General features: G+C 50.2%; 1 protein-coding gene across 2 annotated transcripts; it reads left to right on the forward strand.

The window, feature by feature from the left end:
* The first annotated feature begins 10614 nt into the window (after positions 1–10614).
* On the forward strand, positions 10615–17263 carry LOC102379588 (CMRF35-like molecule 2). Of its 2 annotated transcripts, XM_014518088.2 has the most exons (5): positions 10615–10738; positions 14518–14856; positions 15976–16108; positions 16488–16622; positions 17145–17263. In XM_014518088.2, exons 1-4 carry the CDS (start codon positions 10699–10701, stop codon positions 16606–16608), a joined length of 633 nt encoding a protein of 210 aa, XP_014373574.2. In that variant the 5' UTR covers positions 10615–10698; the 3' UTR covers positions 16609–16622; positions 17145–17263. The 2 variants fall into 2 exon arrangements, with proteins under 2 accessions (XP_014373574.2, XP_014373573.2); XM_014518087.2 differs by having other exon boundaries at positions 16488–17257.
* The last annotated feature ends 814 nt before the right edge of the window (positions 17264–18077 follow it).

Genomic DNA, 18077 nt, shown 5'->3' on the forward strand with positions numbered 1-18077 from the left:
GGAAAAATTAAGTGCTGACTGCTCCAAGCTGCTATGCTTGCTTGTTCTCATCTCTGCTCGTAGGGATGTTCCAGCAAATCTCCACCCCACCCTGGTGGGTGGCTGCTGGGGACTTCCCAGCCTGTCCCGACTTTCAGATTCCCTTCAGTTAGTGGCCAGGCACCCACTGCAGTTGAAGGGGAGTTTCCTGATGCCTGTGAAGGGAGCAAGGCCCAGGCAGACCACTGAGCTTGCATGGCTGCTGGTTCTCCAAAGCGACACCGCTTAGAAGTAAAACTTAGGGCAAGGTCAGCCCCTTCCTATTGCCCTGGCAGGAGAAATGGAACCAGTCAGACCACAACTAATTAAGTCAAAAGTGAAACTGCCTTTTTTTGAGAGACGTGAACAAGAAACGGAGCTCTGGGAGTCAGGGTTTCATTCTGGTCAGAAAGAGGGACCCCGGGTGTCAGAGAGCCCAGTGAGAGTCACCCCTGGAAGCATCTCACAGCCTGATGAGGGAAGCAGGACAATGAGGCTCTGCCTTGTTCTTATCTGGACGCTTTCCCCCGGTGAGGAAGATGTGAAGTTGTACATCTGGACATGTCCACCTAGTGCCGTGCTGGGCCAATGGTCCTAGCTTATTACCCAGTTCTGTTGATGTATATCCTAGGTACACAACTGAGAAGACAAATATGAGAGGAAGGTAGCAAAGCCCTAGAATGCAGATGTGCTGTTACCCCAGGACTAACCTTCCTCTAGGGACTCCTTTATGCTCAGCCCCAACCCCTTTGAGATCCACAGGGCAGGGATTTAGCTTCAGTTTCTCCACAAGGTCACTCCTGGCTGGATTTCTACTGGGATCATCAATGTGACAATACTGCAGCCAGTTCTGTTGGAAGGCAGTTTTGAAAAATTGGTGTGGGGACCTTGGGGGGGGCTGCTCAGCAGAGGGTGCAGCAGAGAACAAAAAAAAAAGGGAATGGAGGGCTGGGAAAGAAAAGGATTTACAGGGACAGACTTTAAGAGCCCAGTTTTCTTAGCTTATCAGAAAGGAGATCAAGAAGTGATTTCATTAGGGCCTAAGTACCATGATAGGCAGGAAATAACAGGGACTAAAAGCTTCTTCAATCTAATGGAGAAAGGCAGAACAAAATCCAATGGCTGGAAGTGGAAGCCAAATGAATTCAAATCAGATATGATACAATTAAAACAAGTAGTAGTCAGGGTAATACCCCCTGGAATAAACCAAAGGAAAGGATGTATTCCTTTTTAAAGACCAGAGGTCTTTCTGCAAGATGCGCTGTAGTCAGGCCCCAGGTTTTGGGCTCAGGAAGGGGTAGCTAGGCAAAGGAAAAAAAAATCTATCATCTGTGATATGTAGGAGGTCCAGCCACGCAGGAGGAGATCTTGGCTGCTGATTGAGGACTGGATGATTTTTGTTTGTTTTTTTGTATCCAGGAGATATTCTGCTTTCCATGGAAACTTTACACTCTTTTAGCCTAATCTCCAAATATTTGATGGGCTCATCCCCCAGTATTAAACCTGGAGGAAGTGAGGGAGTCACAGGCTCACCCCATCACACGGTGACCTGTTCAGGTAACTCAGCTCTCTTCGCTCATTGTACATTCAGACCCTGTTAGGGCCCCATTACAAGCCTTTCTTCCTGTAAGTCCTTCAAGCCCCAAACCGGGATAACAGCACACCTGCATATTAGGGCCTTCCTACCTTCCTCCCAGATTTGTCCTAGGTACACAACTGAGAAGACATACATTTCAACAAACATACAGGACTAGCGCCCGGTGTGACAGTAGAACACAGCATTACAACTTTAAAAGTGATTACAGTTTACATAATGTCTTAATAAAAAGTGTCTTGTTGGAAAATTTGGGCTTCGGGTGGAGTTACTGGGCCAAGAGACTTGTCTCTTTTAACCACTGTCCCTGTTCTCATAGCCCTATGAGGCTTGGACAAGTTTGATGATGTCCTAAAACATGTAGGTGTATCTTTTAAAAATATTTCAATACTTAGTGCCCATCAATAGAGCTTCCATTTCTAATCTGTATCTATAGTAGTAGTATTAGTAGTAGTATCCATTTCCTTCCTAGCGATCAATGTTTGGTGCTTTCACTTAACATAGAACAACACCATCTGCATTTTTCATGACACAGCCTTTGCAGTAGGATGTCAGAGGTGGGGACTATATTATGGATGAAGCTAAGATTGCAGCTACTTGTGCTTCTTTGACTGAGCTCAGACTATTCCCTTGAGGTGGACTGTATTGGCTCCATCACAGCAGTTCTCATGAGCTGCTGTCCTGGTTTTCTGTTTTCCCATCTACACTTCCCTCTGACAAGCTCCACACAAGAATGAGATCCAATTCTCCACTATGCTCTGCCATTGTACAGGATGAAGAGGAAAGGCATATCGGGCCCTGGCTGGTTCAGGCACACCAACCTGCATTATAGTCATATTCTACAATGATGTTCAAGGTGCTCTTCATTGGATCCACGTCATGGGTAACCACAAATGGCTTAAGCATGGGTATTGCAAACCTTCAAATAAAGCATACTAAATGCAAAGCACCCCTTTTCAATCTAATAATATGCTCTCCACTGCAGAGAAACTTTTTAGGGATTATTTTATAGCATAACTCTGCACAGCTGACTTCTTAAAAGCCTCCCCAAGCAGCCATTTCCCACATCTGCCAGAAGTCTATGCATATTGCCCTCAGACAGATATTCTTTGTATATTGTTAGTAGGCTAGAATATAAAGCCTTCCAAGTAAGGAAAAAATAGAGTGGGAGTGGGAGGCATAACCCACTGCAACAGCCTCAGACGCATTCATATAATGGACTCTTAATTTAGTGTTTTCCCCAATCACCATCTTGACACCAGCAATTAAAAGCCACAGGAGGAAGAAGGGAACATAGATATTCCCTTAGATGAAAGTGCATGACACCAAATAGCCATAGATGACACCCCAGAGACGGTGTCAGTTAATCATTGTAGAAGCAGCTTGTAACAATCACAGCGCAGTAATTGAATTACCTTGGGAATTGGATGAGGCTATTTAATATTTTAAATGTTTATTCATATTGGCTAGCAGCTGGCAGCCATTATTGCAGACAGCAAGAAACATCCACGTACTCTTACCTTCTGGAAATAGGGACATCTCACTGGCTCAGTCTACTGACTAGGGCTGTGCGAATAGGGAACTATTTGATTCAGGTTCGGATTCAGCTGATTTGGATGCCAGTGATTCGGTTTGGAGCTCTGAATCGGTTTTCTGCTTCGATTCAGCCGAATCGGCTCCGAACCTTCGGAGCTGATTCAGAGATTTGGCCATAGGGTATAATGGGGAATCAATGAAATAGCTATAGCTTTGTTATTTTTTTCTGATTTGGATGAAACTTGCAGGAGTAGCAGCCTCTGCTGAGAGCATGAAGCCTGCCAAGTTTCAAGAAGATCAATTGAGGGGTTTGGGGGAACACAGGGTCATCTGTGTCACAAGTTTTGCCTTTCAGCAGCTTGAGGGGCAGTTTCCCCCCAAACTCCTATACCAATCTCCTTGAAACTTGGCAGGCTTTGTGGCCTCAGCAAGAGCTACCACCCCTGCAGTTTTGACCCCCTTGTGCTGTAACACATAGATGTGACAGGAGTTTTGCTTTCAAGAATTTGGGGTACAGTTGCCCCAAAAACCCTGCACTGATCTCCTTGAAACATGGCAGGCTTTGTGGCCTCATCAAGAGCTGCCACCCCTGCAGTTTTCACCCCCCTGTGGCTTAACACACACGTGACATGAGTTTTGCTTTCAGGACTTTGAGGGGAATTTCCCCAGAATCCCCTGGACCTATCACCTTGAAACTTGGCACACATCATGCTCCCAGCAGAAGCTACCATCCCTGCACATTTCATCTGAATCATCCAAGAGAAAACAAAGTTATAGATATTTCATTGATATCCCATTGTACCCTATGGCCAAATCACCGAATCTTCTCTGAATCGATTTGGAAGTTCCGAATCGATTCGGAAAGCCTAAAACTTCCAGCGATTCAATTTGGATTAATAGATTCAGCCTCCAAATCATCCGAATCATCTCTGAATCCGAATAGCGATCCGAAGCTTTGCACAGCCCTACTACTGATAGTCTTGGTGACAGGATAAATAACCTGCGTCTATCCCTTAGAGCTAGCTAGAAAACTAGCTTTTATCACTCCCTAATTTCTAACCTCTTCTGCACCCCTTTAATCTTTTCACAGTGCTTATGAAATCTTCCCTTGTGTTTCAGATCTGGATCTGAAATGCAGCTAAGTGGTTCACCAAAGGCTGTACCTGTGGAGCCAGAGGTTTCCTCCATTGTGCCAGTGCTGATTTAGGCAGCATTAGGACTTCCTCTGCACTGGTGTACTGGGTCCCCAGGAAGAGCTGTGCACGGAGCCAACAGACAAGTCATTCATTTTATTAATTCTATTTTGATCTGGTGGAATTGGTAGCAGCTAAAAGCCCCAGGGCTCCATTGTGTTTGGCATCATAGGACTAAATAACAAGATAAAACCTGCCTTTAAGTTCTCAACCCACTGCTGCAATAGGTCTAATTATACTTGCTCATCACAGGTGCAAACAAAGACAAGTTCAGATGCAGGATTTATTCCTGCTTCAAAGTAGAGGATACTAAAGCACAGGAACTGCTAGGGAGGTGGCTGGATAAATGTTCCACATGTGTAGCTCTTTATGCAGAGATTCTCCTGCAACCATTAGTCCTTGGGAAGTTTATGTGAATTTGGCCCAAGCTGGGAGAGAAGCTCTGCAGATGAATCTTGATGATAGTCACCAGCTTGCAGGAGGAACTGCTTGCAGACTGTTTTCAGAGGAGCAGCTGGCTCTCTGAGGATGCCTGGCACCTCCTTTTGAGATGGTCCTTGCTGGTAGACTAACCCCAGTAGCTTAGTGACTTGCTGCTGTTTCTAGATAAAGTTGGAGGAAGCGAACAGGGAGCCCTTTATACAGCCAAAATTTACACCTCATTGAAGGAGCTTCTAGGGGCCGAGTGCTCTTGGGAACCTGACCTGCCTTCTCATCTAAACCCCTCAGTCCTGACTCACTAGCTGAAAGATAACTAGTTTGCAGAGATGGCTAGTTGCAACAGGCTCTGTATGACAGGGTTTTCCTCTGACAGCTCCAGAGATTACTCAAGGTACCAGTTTCAGCCCATCACATCATTAGCTGTATGGGCTAGGAACATAAATTACACATAAATCAGAATAAGTGATCAGAAATCGGTTCAAATTTGTAACAGAACAGAAGTTCAGTGCACATAAACTGCTTTCAAGATAGCGGAAACCAACTTAAGATAAACCTGGCTGGATGCTGTATCAGACTTAACTATTTAGGTTAAATCAGATTATTCAACTTCTGTCCCAGATTCCCTCCAGATTCAAGTTAACTCACAGTCTCCCAGCATCCCAGGACGCTTTGCACCTCCCCTGCAAACCTCCCCTTGTAGGGTGGGTGGGCTATCCTTGGCTAGGGTGGCTATCATAGAGGACAGTCTGGTTGTCCTCTCTCTCCCCTATTGATATGAAATCAGATGCCTTTATCTTGAAGAGAAAAATAGAGGACATAAAGGAGGACAGAGGACAGAGTAGCAGAAAACCGGAATGTCCTCTATGATGGCCACCCTAGCCTTGGCCCAAGCTGTCTGCTCCAGCCTAGCAGGGAGACATGCTCTAGCATCCCCTGGCTTCTGGCCTGGGCTACTGCAAGCATGTGGCTGCATTTCAATCAAAAGTGAATGTCTGTTCAGTTGCTTATTGGTTCAATCTATGCAGCTTAGACTAACCTGCAAAGATTAAATTTTAAAGATTGATTCAGCCTCGGGCTTTTTAACTGTCTGTACTTAGCCATGTAGAAGACCTTCCTTGTTCAAACCTCCTTCCCTTGTCTATATATACGGACAGGAGGAACTAACCCTATATCAGTGATATAAAAGGAGTTAATATGGTTACCATGATGGAGAAAACTTTCAATTTAGAGCACTGAGGAAACATAACCCTATAATACAGCTTATAAGGAAGATAGTATGGGGCTAGCCCAGTACAGTAGCTATGCTGAGAGACTTCTCCCCAGCTACTTGCAGGGTGTGAAGGGCTGTGCAAAATTTCACCGGCCAGCTGTTTCATTTTGACACTGTTTCAACTCACTTCACGGGCAAAAAACCAAAATTGAAATGAAACAAAACAAGGGCTTCAAAACAGCCTTGAAACAAAATGAGGCTATTCGAAACATTTCAAACGTTGAAACGTTTCGACCATAGCGCTGGGGATGGGAAGTCAGTCCAGCTGGGGTGACTTCCCATCCCTGGCACAAGATCCAGCCGGGGATGGGGGGTCAGCCCTCCCATCTCCAGTGCTAGATCAAGCTGGGGACCAGTTGACTCCCCGCCCCCAGCCCTGTCTAGCGAAAGGTTGAAACAGCATTGAAACAACCTCACTGTTTCGACAAAGCAAAACAGAACAGCCATTTCAAATCGAAATGAAATTGAAAACGAAACGCTGTTCGTTGAAACGTCGAAACTCAAGGTGAAAGGGAACGGTGCCGTTTTGCACAGCCCTAGTGCTTGTGGCTCCTAAAGGATGGAGTGGCAGAGAAGGGCCTGAGTGTGTCTCTCTCTACATAACCTTGGGATGGAAACGTCAGATAAGGTCTTTGTCAGGTTTGTCAGCATGCTCAGTATGTATCACGAGAATGAAGTGTAAATATTACTGACTAGAAGGCTAGAATTTCTGCCAACTTCCTCCTTGGTCATGATTAATTTATGGCCATCACAAAACAGGGATGTTTCTTTTTAATCAGTAAGACACATTGGTGGCTTTTCTACCCTGTATATAGTGAAGCCACACTTTGTATAGTTCACACTTCATAGCAAAAGAACACTGGGTTTATCTCATGTTAAGGAAGAAATTTGAGAGAAAGCCCTTTTTTAACCTATCAGCAACACTTCTCTGCCTAAGAGCAAGCAAAAATAACCCCCCAAACTAAGCATCTCCTTTTTCACTAGTCTCATGATTTACCATGCCTCTGGTGCCTTCACATCACAGGCAGTATATTTAGTTCTTACTAAGGAAAAAACCCACCCATTTCAGTGAATCGAAACTAGCAAACAGCCAAACCTATAAAGAATAAAATAGTAGCTGCTTCATGCTCTCTGCACTGAACCAGCCACCGAGAAGGAAGTGAAACAGCTGAAAGACAAATCTCTCACTACAACCATTGGACTTGAGCCAGAATGTGAGGGAGGCAACAGGCACGTGTCTGCTCCTAGTGGTGATCAGAATAAGGATTGTTATGGACAGCAAGTGTCCTGCAGAAAATGTCTTGCATGAGAATCAGGGCAATGAAATGGTTCATCCCTATGGGCACATCTACACATGCAAGCATGTGCAGTTGGAGCAGCTCAAATAGAAATGGTGCAAATTTGAGCCAGGGCTTTTTGCCTCGGTGCACGTGCTTGGACATGCACTTTGTTGTGGACCAAATTGTGTCACTTGGGGCAAAATAACCCTGCCTGGCTCCTCAGGGATTTGCAGCCTGAGGAAGCTAGAGTCCAGGGCCAGCACCTGTGCTGTCCCCAGCAGTGTTAAAAGCTGCCCTGTCCTTGCCCCATCCATACAAAAAACTGTCCTGGCAAGAAGCTCAGGGCTACTTGCTCTCAGGAGCTTCTGGGGCCTGGCCACTTGGTACCTGGGGACACTACCCCTTGTGCCAGCTGGACTGTTGCAGCAGCATCCCAAATCCATTTTTAAAAATACCCCAAAATTCATGTTTTTCCACAATTCAAACAAAAGACCACTCAATACACACACACATATATATCTAGAGAGAGAGCGAGAGAGAGAGAGTGAGTGCGATCAGTTGGGCAATGCTTTATTGGTATATTCACAATCTTAAAGCAATGTGGAGGCCTACCAGTGTCTCTATCATCATTATAAAATACATTCTAAATACCTATATATGTTGATGTGTACTTTGGTTTTTTTCGCACATGGGTGTGATGGGGATGTGGTGTTTGCAGGAAGGGAGTTGGAAGGGGTGTGGGGGAAGGCGGGTGTGTGGGTGTGTGTGGAGGGATGTGGACTGGTGTGTGGGTAGATGTAGGGCGATTGCTAGGGGGATTGTGGGTGTGGGGACCTTGTGGGGGGGGCTGCTCAGGAGGGGGGGGTCTCCTGACCCCCACAGGGTGCAGCCCCCCCCACACAGCACATGGAATGCCCCCCCACCACAGGGCCCCAGCTCCCTCCTGAAGGGCCACAGCCCCTATCCTCCACAGGGCCCCAGCCCCCCTGCCTAGGGTCCCAGCTCCGCCTGGAAGGCCACAGGCCACCCACCCAGGGTCCCAGCCCGCCTGCCCAGGGCCCATAACTTACCTTTAGCAGCAGCAGCGGGAGTGGGGGGCTTTGAGCCATGGTGGCAGGATCCGGCGCAGTACATGGGGACCAGCCGATTCCTGCCAGCCTTGGGGCTGCTCCTGCCACCTAGCCAGCCTGGCTGGGTGGCAGGAGTGGCCCCAGGGCTGGAAGGACCTGGTGGGCATGGCGCATGGTCCCTGTGCACTGCCATTGGAATGGCCCAGCCAGGTGGCAGAGGGGCTCCAGGACCCAGCTGGGCCCAGCACATTGTCCCCACGTGCTGTGCTAGGTCTTGCCACCAAGGGCTCGGCCTAGCCATGTGGCAGTGGGGCCCCAGGGCCAGCAGGACCCAGCTGGGCATGGAGCACAGTCCCCACAAGCTGCGCTGGGTTCCACCTCTGCTCCACTGTGCCTACGGTGGGGGGGAAGGGGGATGACGCGTAGTGGGACTCGGGCCAGCCCCATGTGGCTCGCTAATCCAGCTTTGCGCCAGAGTGGGTCACATAGCTCCAAAAGGCACAGGTCCTGTGCATGCCTCTTGGAGCCCTGCGACCTGCTCTGGTGCAAAGCCGGACTAGCAAGCTGCACCAATCTGAGCTGGGTCCTCACCTCCCGCAGTCCTGGGGACATCCCCCCGCCACTCCCCAACCCCCCACCACGTCCCACTGCCACCCCCCTGCCACTTACTTTGGACAGTACCAGGGGACTGGAGGCAGCAGGAGAACCAAAGAGACACTCTGACCAACACCAAAGCGTGTCTTTTGGAGGACTGACTCCGTGGCACAGTCTGGGACCATACCTTGCTCCAGTCTTCTGCGGAGCAGTATTTTTAGGCCCCTGGATATCCACAGGAATGGACACAGAACCACATCCTTCTCCAGGTGACCACCACAGATCCACAGGAGTTTAGGGCTGGAAGGAACCTCATGAGATCGACCTTCTCATACAGAGGACAGGCACCGTGTGAGAGAAGTGGGAACCACAAACCAAGGAACTGGTCTCTGAGTGTTAGGGCTCAGTTTCTGAAGGTCAGCCCAGAGGCTGTCAGAGAGACTAGATTCCCCTGCAGAGGGACCAGGACCATGTCCCTCTCAGGACCATCAAATCAGCACCCGAAGCTTCGCACAGCCCTAAAATAAACCCCTCCCCTTCAGCTCCAGGGCTTCATGGATTCATAGACATTGGGGCTGGAAGGGACCTCGGAGGATCATCGAGTCCAGCCCCCTGCCCCAGGGGCAGGAAGACAGCAAGGTCAAAGGATCCCAGCAAGATAGATGTCCAGAAGTTTCTTAAGCTTCTGAAGCTCTTGACTAGTCTTCAGTGTCCTGTGATTTTTTCCCCCAGGAAAAACAGACAGACTCTGGGCCTTGTCCTGATCTCACAGACACTGGATTGCCCCAGCCTGAGAGGGCAGACTCCAGTGATTTCACTCCAGTTTTACATTAGCATAAGTGAGAGGAGAATCGAGCCTAGTAGACAGCTATAGGAGCTGAGCACAAAGATGCAGGGACCTGATGGAGGACATCCTCCTTCTGCTGATACAGCCGTATCTAGAAACAAGGCAGGCCGGGAGCTGTAATAGAACATAGTGACTGTCAAACACTTGATGTTGGTACCTGCACATACGTGGCCATCCTGGCAGGAATCTGTTACTGGGTGAAGAGCTGAAAGAGCAGTACAGCACTGGGGACATCCCCCTCCCTTCTCCCTCCTGCCCTGCTAGTAGGCCTGTGTGTATCGGCTAGTATTTACTTCGGATTCCGGTCTACTGCACATAGAATGGACAGTGAAGAACCCTTCCCTCCCACCCAAGGCTTACCCAGTGACTAGGTGGCCAGGGCACTTTTGGGGTTGTGGGATGCTGAGATTCAAGTCCTTGTTGTGAATCATATCACAAAAGGACTAGAACCTGGGTCTCAGATGATCTTTAAGCTAAGCACATGCTATAGAGGGCCTGTCTGGGGGGTGAGTGTTGATCATTGGGGATCATCAATGTAGAGTATGCACCTATCTGATGCTCTACTGGCCTGTCTGAAAAAAAACCAACCCAATAACCCTTCTAGCTGGGCACTGACCTGCTATTATTTTTTTTTAAGACAGAATCATAAGGGACATGGGCCATAACAGTAGATGTTTCGCCACTTCCTGTGGAATTGCTCAGAGGCATTTTCACAGGGAAGGAAAGTAGCTGACATGGGTGGCAACTGCAAATTAGAGAAGCAGCGTCTCAGGCTCATTTTCAGCTATCCTGAAAGGCAGCAAGTCCCAGAGCTGCTACAGAGAGACCAGACTCAGGTGCAGAAGGACCAGGAAAATGTGGATGCTCCCTCTTTGGCTCTGGATTCTCTTCCCAGGTGAGTACAACAGGCAAGGTTCCCTCCAGGCTGCGTGCATGCATGGCCATGCACAATTTAATACCAGGCCATGCACTAACTTATTAACACCGTGCACCCACCTGGAGAGGAGCTGGGTTGTGGCAGGCAAGGTGATGCGGGCTGGGGCTAGAGGCTGGTGTGGGCTCTGCCAGTGCCAGGGAACTGGTCTGCTCCCCAGCCCCAAGGCCATGTGCCTCCTCAGTCCTGGAAGTGAGGCGGAGGCAGGGGCAGGGGCAGGGGCAGGGGCTGGGGCTGAGGCTGGGGGCTGCTGCCAGGAAACTGCTCCACTCCTCTGCCCCGAGTCCATGTGCCTCCTCGTTCCTGGAGCAGGGACACATGCAGAGCATGGCTTCCCCAGATCTCAGATTAAATGCTGCAGGCAGCAGCGGCTCGAGGGAGCCAAGAGCGCACCCTGACATTTCACTCCTCTTCAGACAACATGTTGCTCTCCCAGCAACAATGTTTACATAGCCCGATGCACCATGGTCGGATTTACTTTGGTTACCTGCAGCAGGGAAAGGTGCATGGGGCAGAGCAGGATGGTGCAGAACTTGGGTCTGCATCAGAGGAAAAGGAGCAGGAGCAAGGAATAATTCCTAACCATGATGTAGTTTGGGGGTGCTGGTTACGGCTGTGCTGGTCTAAGGACATAGGGAGACAAGGTGCTTTGGGTAAATTATATCACATTTACCCGAAGCACTTTGTCTAACCATGACATAAGATTTCTGCATCATGAATGGGAAGTCCCCATTACCGGCCCTGGGGAACTGCTCCGCTCCCCAGCCCCCAGTCTTGTGCTTGGAGGATTATTGCAAAATCTACTGCACGAGGATCCATTCCATGTGGAGTCTAGTCTATTAGGCTTAGAGTAGTCTGGATCTAGGCTTAGTGAAATGAGGAGGTGGGACCGAAGTGGCACGCTCACAGATCGAAACGGTGCACTCATGGATCGCTACACCTTAGAGGGAACATTGATGACAGGAGGTTTGGGGATCACTGGGAATACACTGAGACAGGCTGGAGGCTTTGCTGGCTTCCTCATTGCAGCTAAAAAGCTCCAACTAGACCCCAGCAGTGAGTACAACTCCTGCAGTAATTGGAGCCTCCAAATGCATGTGCAAATAAGGATCTCAGTGCTGAGGCTGTATCTACAGTGACATATGTGCTGAGGACAAGATCCAGTGTTGTCAGCTCAGGATTTTATCCTGAGCCTCAGAATATTTGCTGGTTTTCTTAAAGACGCAACTCCTGGAGTCATGTGACTATGTTGGACTCTCAGCTGTCTTAGAAAGAAAGACAAAGGCTCATTAGCCTTCATGGTTGCAGAGAAAAGCTTGAGAAGGGAAGCTGAGGGCAGGAAAAAGGACAGGAAGATATTTTTGCAGAAGAGCCCAGAAATGAGCAAGATGAAATGGAAATGCAAATGAGAGTTCATTTTAAAAGGTAAGTGTAACAAAGCTCCATCCTCTGGGCAGTCAAGAACCCCTGGAGCTGCCCCATAGTCCCCTTTATTTCAATCCACTTCTGGGAACAGTCTCCCTTTTATTTTCCTGCCTCATCTTTATGTTTGTTTTGGTTTTCAGAGAGGGGCCTGCCCCAGGGCTTGCCAGATTGGGTTTTCGCTCCACAGAACACCCAGAAGTGAGGAATGTGGCAGAACACCTTTGGTGCCTACCACTTTAAAGGCCAGAACAGGCAGCAGAGCAGCCTGCAGGTGGCTGCACTCCCAATCAGGAGTCACATGGCCAGCAGGAGGCTGCCTGATTGGGAAGTGGGACCAGCTGCCTGAGATAAGAACAGACCCTGAGTAGTAGGGCCAGCAGTTTGCTGCAAGCAGCTGGAGGGGGAACATCACCTGCCTGGAGCTGCTTCTCACATAACATCTTGGAGGTACAGGGCAGGAACGGTGGGGATGGCAGGAGGTTCCTGGTCCTGGGGCATGACCTAGAACTACCCTCTGCTGGGGTTGGATGGTGTGGTGGGGCTGCTTCTGGCAGGTCAGCTTCCAGGAAATGCCACACCAGTGCCTTCCCAGTGAAGGGTGAGTATGGGGTTCGCCAGAAAGCATCAGCCCCCGCTGCCTTGTGGGTTAGCCCATGGAGGGGACAGGATAGGGGGATCACAGCCTGAGAGAAAAGCACAGGGACCCAGGCCCACTGAGTGGGGTCTAAGGCAGAACCCAGGCTCATAGTGTGGGGCCTGGAGAAGGGTCAAGGTGGTCAGCAGACACCTGTGACCTGAGTAGGCCATTATACTATGAGTGGAGTCCAGGCATGTCTGTGGACGCATGAGATCTAAGGGCTGCAAGGCTCCATAGTCCTAGTTAGGGGGCAGGGCAGGATCCGGTGGTCATGTAGAGTAGGGCCTTATGGGGCCTGAAGGAATGCACATGGGCTGACCGGAGTAGCCGAAGTTGGAGGCCCCAGTGAGAGGGCATGAGTTGGAGGCCCTAGTGAGAGGGCAGGAGGCCAAGGCACAGAGCAAGCCTGAGGCAGAGTGTATACTTTAGATGCCATCTGTGAGGTAGAGGACACGGAATAGGGAAGATAGGAGATGTGTATAACAACCTAGGCATTGAGGCACTTAATGGACAGCCTCCAGTATATTACATCAGTTTTTATACATCAAGACATGGCAGACGAGACAGGACAGACTGCCCTAGACAGGTGGGCAGATCAATGTTGACCGGTCTCATGACGTTCCCCTGTCACAAGGAACTCCTGCCTTAAGAGCTAATTGCAGGGCTCCGTACCACCCCTACAGCGTGCTCCATGCCTTTCCAGTGTTATATAACTGTTGTCACCCCTGCTGGGGCCTCGGCCTATTTAGCCACTGCCCCTTTAGTGTGGCTAAGCCATCTAGCCTCGGCCCACTGTGTTGGACCTGGCTTTAGGCGCTAGCTCTGCTCCCTCCTTTCCTGTCTGCTGCACCCCTCTGGTGCCAGGCTCTCTGGTCCTTTTCTCTCTGCGCTTTGCACTCCTTGCCAGGCTCCACTACAGCTCAATACTGGCTGGAGCCTTGAGCCTGCCCCGGCAGGGCTCAAGGTGGTTATGTGCCTCTGGGCACTAATGAGGCCTCCAAACCTCCAATTTAAACTACAACTTAAACACTAAGCCATGGGCTATAACAAAGAACAAATAATGGAGGAAGCGTGCCTGCTTCCCCATGACTCTTTCTCTCTGGGTCATGCTGTCCTGTGCCCCAGCCTACAGAGCTGTTGTCATTTGGTCTCCTGGGCAATCAGGAACCCACATTCTGCCTCTGCCTGGGCTTGCTGCTCCCTCCAGCTCAACCCAGGGCTTATATAACTCTGGCCTGAGCTCTCTCCTGGTTACGTGACAAGCCCAGTTGGGTGACTGGCCTGCAGGGCTGCCTTGAACCCCAGCTCTGCCAGCTAGCCATGCCCTGAACACTCTGGGGGTAAAGGAGACACCCCGCTTTGCAGTAACAGGACTAGGGCTCCCTCTTACAGTAACAAGTACTGGCTTGTTTTGAGGTGTCAGATCCAGACACTGCCTTGACGGGTTCAGTTCCAGTGTTCCCAATCAGAACGTCAAACTATTAGGATCACATCAGAGTTTTTCTGCAGGAACATTTATCTCAGGGAAAGTTCTCTGATTCAGAAAATGTGATGCCCTGTGTTGCCCCTTCTCCTCCTCCTCCCCGCCAGGCACGGGCTACGGCATCCCCCGTCTTCCCTGGGAGCATTATTGCAGGGCAAAGGGCTCAGGGTCTCTCTGTGTCGGTGTTTCCTGCAGGCTGTGTGGCAGTGACAGGCCCCCAGACGGTGACAGGCCCTGAAGGTGGCTCGGTGTCCGTGACATGCTGGTACAACTGGGGCTATGAGATGAATGGGAAGTTCTGGTGTAGAAAAAGATCTTCTGTCCACTGTTCTGATGGGTTCATCATACGGACCAGTGGGCCAGAGGCCAAAGTGCAAAAGGGCCGCTTCTCCATCCAGGACAACCACAGCCTGCGTGTGTTCACAGTTACCATGGAGAACCTGACTGAGACGGATGCTGGCACCTACCACTGCGGAGTGGTGATTACTTTATGGAGTGGTCCTAGGCACGCTGTGGAGGTGATCGTGTCCCCAGGTAATTTCCTTCCCCCTTCCTCCCTGCTCAGAGGAAAGAGCCAGGGGTGCTGTGGTCAGGCAGGCTCTTGATGTGAAGGTCCCCAGTAATTCAAGGGGAGATTAAACCCTGCAGACCATCACACCCAACATCCAAGAAGGGCCTGGCCTGGATGAGCACCTCCTGGGTTCCCGTGGGGTAAGAGCTGCATGCTCTGCCCACAGTGCCCTGTGCCCAGTCCTCCCATTATGGAGGCTTCCCAGGACCCTGCACCTCTGTCTGTCCCCCACCTCCCTGTCAGAACCAGCAGAGCCCCACGGGACCAGCCCAAAATGGCATCTGGATTCTCCTTCACCCTCCAAGACACCCTGGCCTGGGCAGCAGCGCTACCATGGACTGATCTCCCAGAAACACTGCAGAGGGTGAGGGTAGGGGTCGGGGCTGGGGTCACATTGTGCCATGAGGAAGGGTTGGAGGAAGGGAAACATTAGGGAGCAGCATAAGCTGCACATCCTGGTGTGAGATGCACCCCAACAGCCCTGGCCCTTCTGGAAGAACTGGGCTGAGGCAGAGCCTACCCAGGACCTGGGAGCTTCCACACATGAGCCTAAGGCTGGGTCTTTCTTGGGAGCCAAACCCAACCGGCTCCAGAACCTGGAGGCCCGAGAGTGTGGCTGGACTCGGGGTGATCCCCTGGAGACAGATATGGTAGGAATGAATGGCAGGGCTGGCTCCTGATCACAAAACTGGTTGCCAGGCCCTAGGACACAGGGGATTTTCCCTACTCCTGTACAGTGTGGTGGTGGCTGAGTTTGTGCTCCCTGATTCCCAGGGCCAGAAAAATTCCCTTTGGCTCCATGTCGTTCTCTAACCTATTAAGGGTTTGGCATTTGCATTCACTGGGAGGTATACGTACAGTTGAGTCCTTTTGGCATTTCATCAAATGAAGGCTTGGAGGATTCCAACCTTTTTCCACCCAGCCATTTCAATGGAGGAGCTGGATGGTGAGCTTATACCAGAGCTGCACTGGGCTGTGTCACATTAGGACACTGAATTGTGCTGTCACCTAACAGTGCTGGCAGCACATTCCCCACCATCAGGTGCAATGTGCACACAAAAAAGCTCTGGTCTTGTTTGCAGTGCTTCCGACCTCAATGCCATCAACCATGGAGCCCCCAGCTTCTACTGAGTCCACAACACCCATTTTTACCTGGAGTATTTCTACAGAGGACAAAGCCAGTATGCCCCCTACTGTGCACAGCATGGGCCTAAGGTGAGTGCCCGTACCCTCACCAAAGGCTGTGCAGTCACAAAACTTTGTGAAATCCCATCATTGCTGAAAACATCCCACAGGGCTGCTTTGATGAACAACTCCTTGGAGGCAAAGTCTGTGGGTAGGACAGCACTGATTGGAAAGGTAATCTGGGAACAGAGCTGCTGCTGGCTCTGTGACTGCATGAATGAATCCCTGAGTAGGCTCTAGGGGGTCTGTATCAGGGGCAGGTGCTGAAGCCCTGGTGTTTCTCTACCTTTGTGGTCAAACACCCTTCCCACCTTCAGCCTGAGAGCAGCCGGGGAACAGGTAGGTCAGTGGGAGGAGTGTATTCAAATCTAGAGAGTTCACCTCTCCCCACTCTCACCCAACTGCACAGCTCCCAGGCCAGCAACATCCACCTCCTGCTCCTGGTCGGCCTGAAGCTGCCCGTCTTCCTGTGCATGGTCTGCGCTGTGGTGTGGGTGAGCGTGCGCTACAGGGGCAGCTCCAACGACTAGACGCCACAGACACGGTGAGAGCCTCCGGCATCCACCCCGTGGGCCCACACACTGCATCGGCCTGTTCTGCACTCCCAGGGGCTCAATCACGGCAACACCGGGATCACACACTGCAGGGCAGCAAGGTGTTGTGCTTCCCTTGAATCCTCCCCGGAGGGAAAGTGGCTGCTCCAGTGACACTGTCCTTTCTTCCTGGGCCCCACAGTGGTCCAGGGGTAACTGTGAAGTGATCCCTACTGGGGCTCTGCCCAGTGGACCATGCACCCAGTGTGGATTGAGTACTGCTATCCTGCCAGGTGTACGGTGGGAGCTGGAGCCAGTGCTTCACCCACTCCCAACCCTGTTTCTGGTCTGTCACTGAGGAATATGGCAGCTTTCTTGAGGCCGCCACCTCTGCTGCAGGGCTACATGTGACAAAGCCTTCACCCTCTACACTTCTGGCCCACATTTCCTAGCCATGGTTTGGGCCAAAGTGATGTGTATTAGAGCTGGCCCATTCCCTCCAGTTACCCCGGTCTCTCTCCGGTCTGTTACAGCTCATGACCGGCCTCCTTTGTAGACCGGGGAAGGACTGGGACCACCACAATGATGACATCTCCCTCCCTCTTCCCTATGTTCAAAATACCTTAATGACTTCAATAAAGTGCTCTTTCTGTCCCTGGTTTGGACCCTTTATTTTATATAGAGTAACCACATCCCCTTTCAGCCTTTGCTTTGACAGGCTGCTCCCTGCTATCCTCCATCTCCGCGGCCATAGGGGACAGGACTAGTTGCAATGGACCAAGCTGCTGGGTGTTTCTCAAGAGCAGTCACTTCCACTCTGAGATCCCATTTTGCTCAGCTCCTCCTGCTCCAAGCCTATTCCATTACCCATCTCCAACACAGGCCAAGATTCTGGACACTTGCTGGAGAAGCAATGGACTGTTTGGATTTACCTGTTAGTGGACCAAGCTTATGGCTGGCAGAGGTGTTAGAGAAGCTTTCATGCACCAGGGCATAAAGGTTCAAGTCCTGGGTATAAAATCATATCATACAAAGATCTGAATCTGACTCTTTGATGACCTTTCAGCTACAAACATGCTTTTGGGGCTTGACTGAAGGGTTCTGGGCACCAGAGGTTATCCAGAGAGAGTTTGTCCAGATCCAAGGATATCACAAATCCAAGAAAGAGGAAATCAGTGAAACAGTAACCTTTGATTTTTTCACAAATCACAATACTTATGAGAGAGACCATAAAAGTGTGGATCCAAGATGTTCTGCTGGCCTGTCTGAAAAAACCCTCTCAGGCTGGGCACCGACATGCTATTCCTTTTTTTTTTTTTCTTTTTTTTTTTAAAGACAGCATCATATAGCATATGTACCACAAGAGTAGATGTTGCACCATTTCCTGTGCACAGAAGCATTTTCACAGGGAAGGGCGGTAGCTGAGATTGGTGGCAACTGCAAACTAGAGAAGCAGTCTTAGGTTC

Source organism: Alligator sinensis, unplaced genomic scaffold (assembly GCF_000455745.1).
Source record: "Alligator sinensis unplaced genomic scaffold, ASM45574v1 scaffold876_1, whole genome shotgun sequence".
Taxonomy (NCBI): Eukaryota; Metazoa; Chordata; order Crocodylia; family Alligatoridae; genus Alligator; species Alligator sinensis.

Coding starts and splice junctions, on each gene's coding strand:
- LOC102379588 (XM_014518088.2), top strand. CDS start 10,699: ATGTGGATGCTCCCTCTTTGGCTCTGGATTCTCTTCCCAG. Junction 10,739..14,517: donor GCTCTGGATTCTCTTCCCAG/GTGAGTACAACA, acceptor TGTTTCCTGCAG/GCTGTGTGGCAGTGACAGGC. Junction 14,857..15,975: donor GGAGGTGATCGTGTCCCCAG/GTAATTTCCTTC, acceptor TCTTGTTTGCAG/TGCTTCCGACCTCAATGCCA.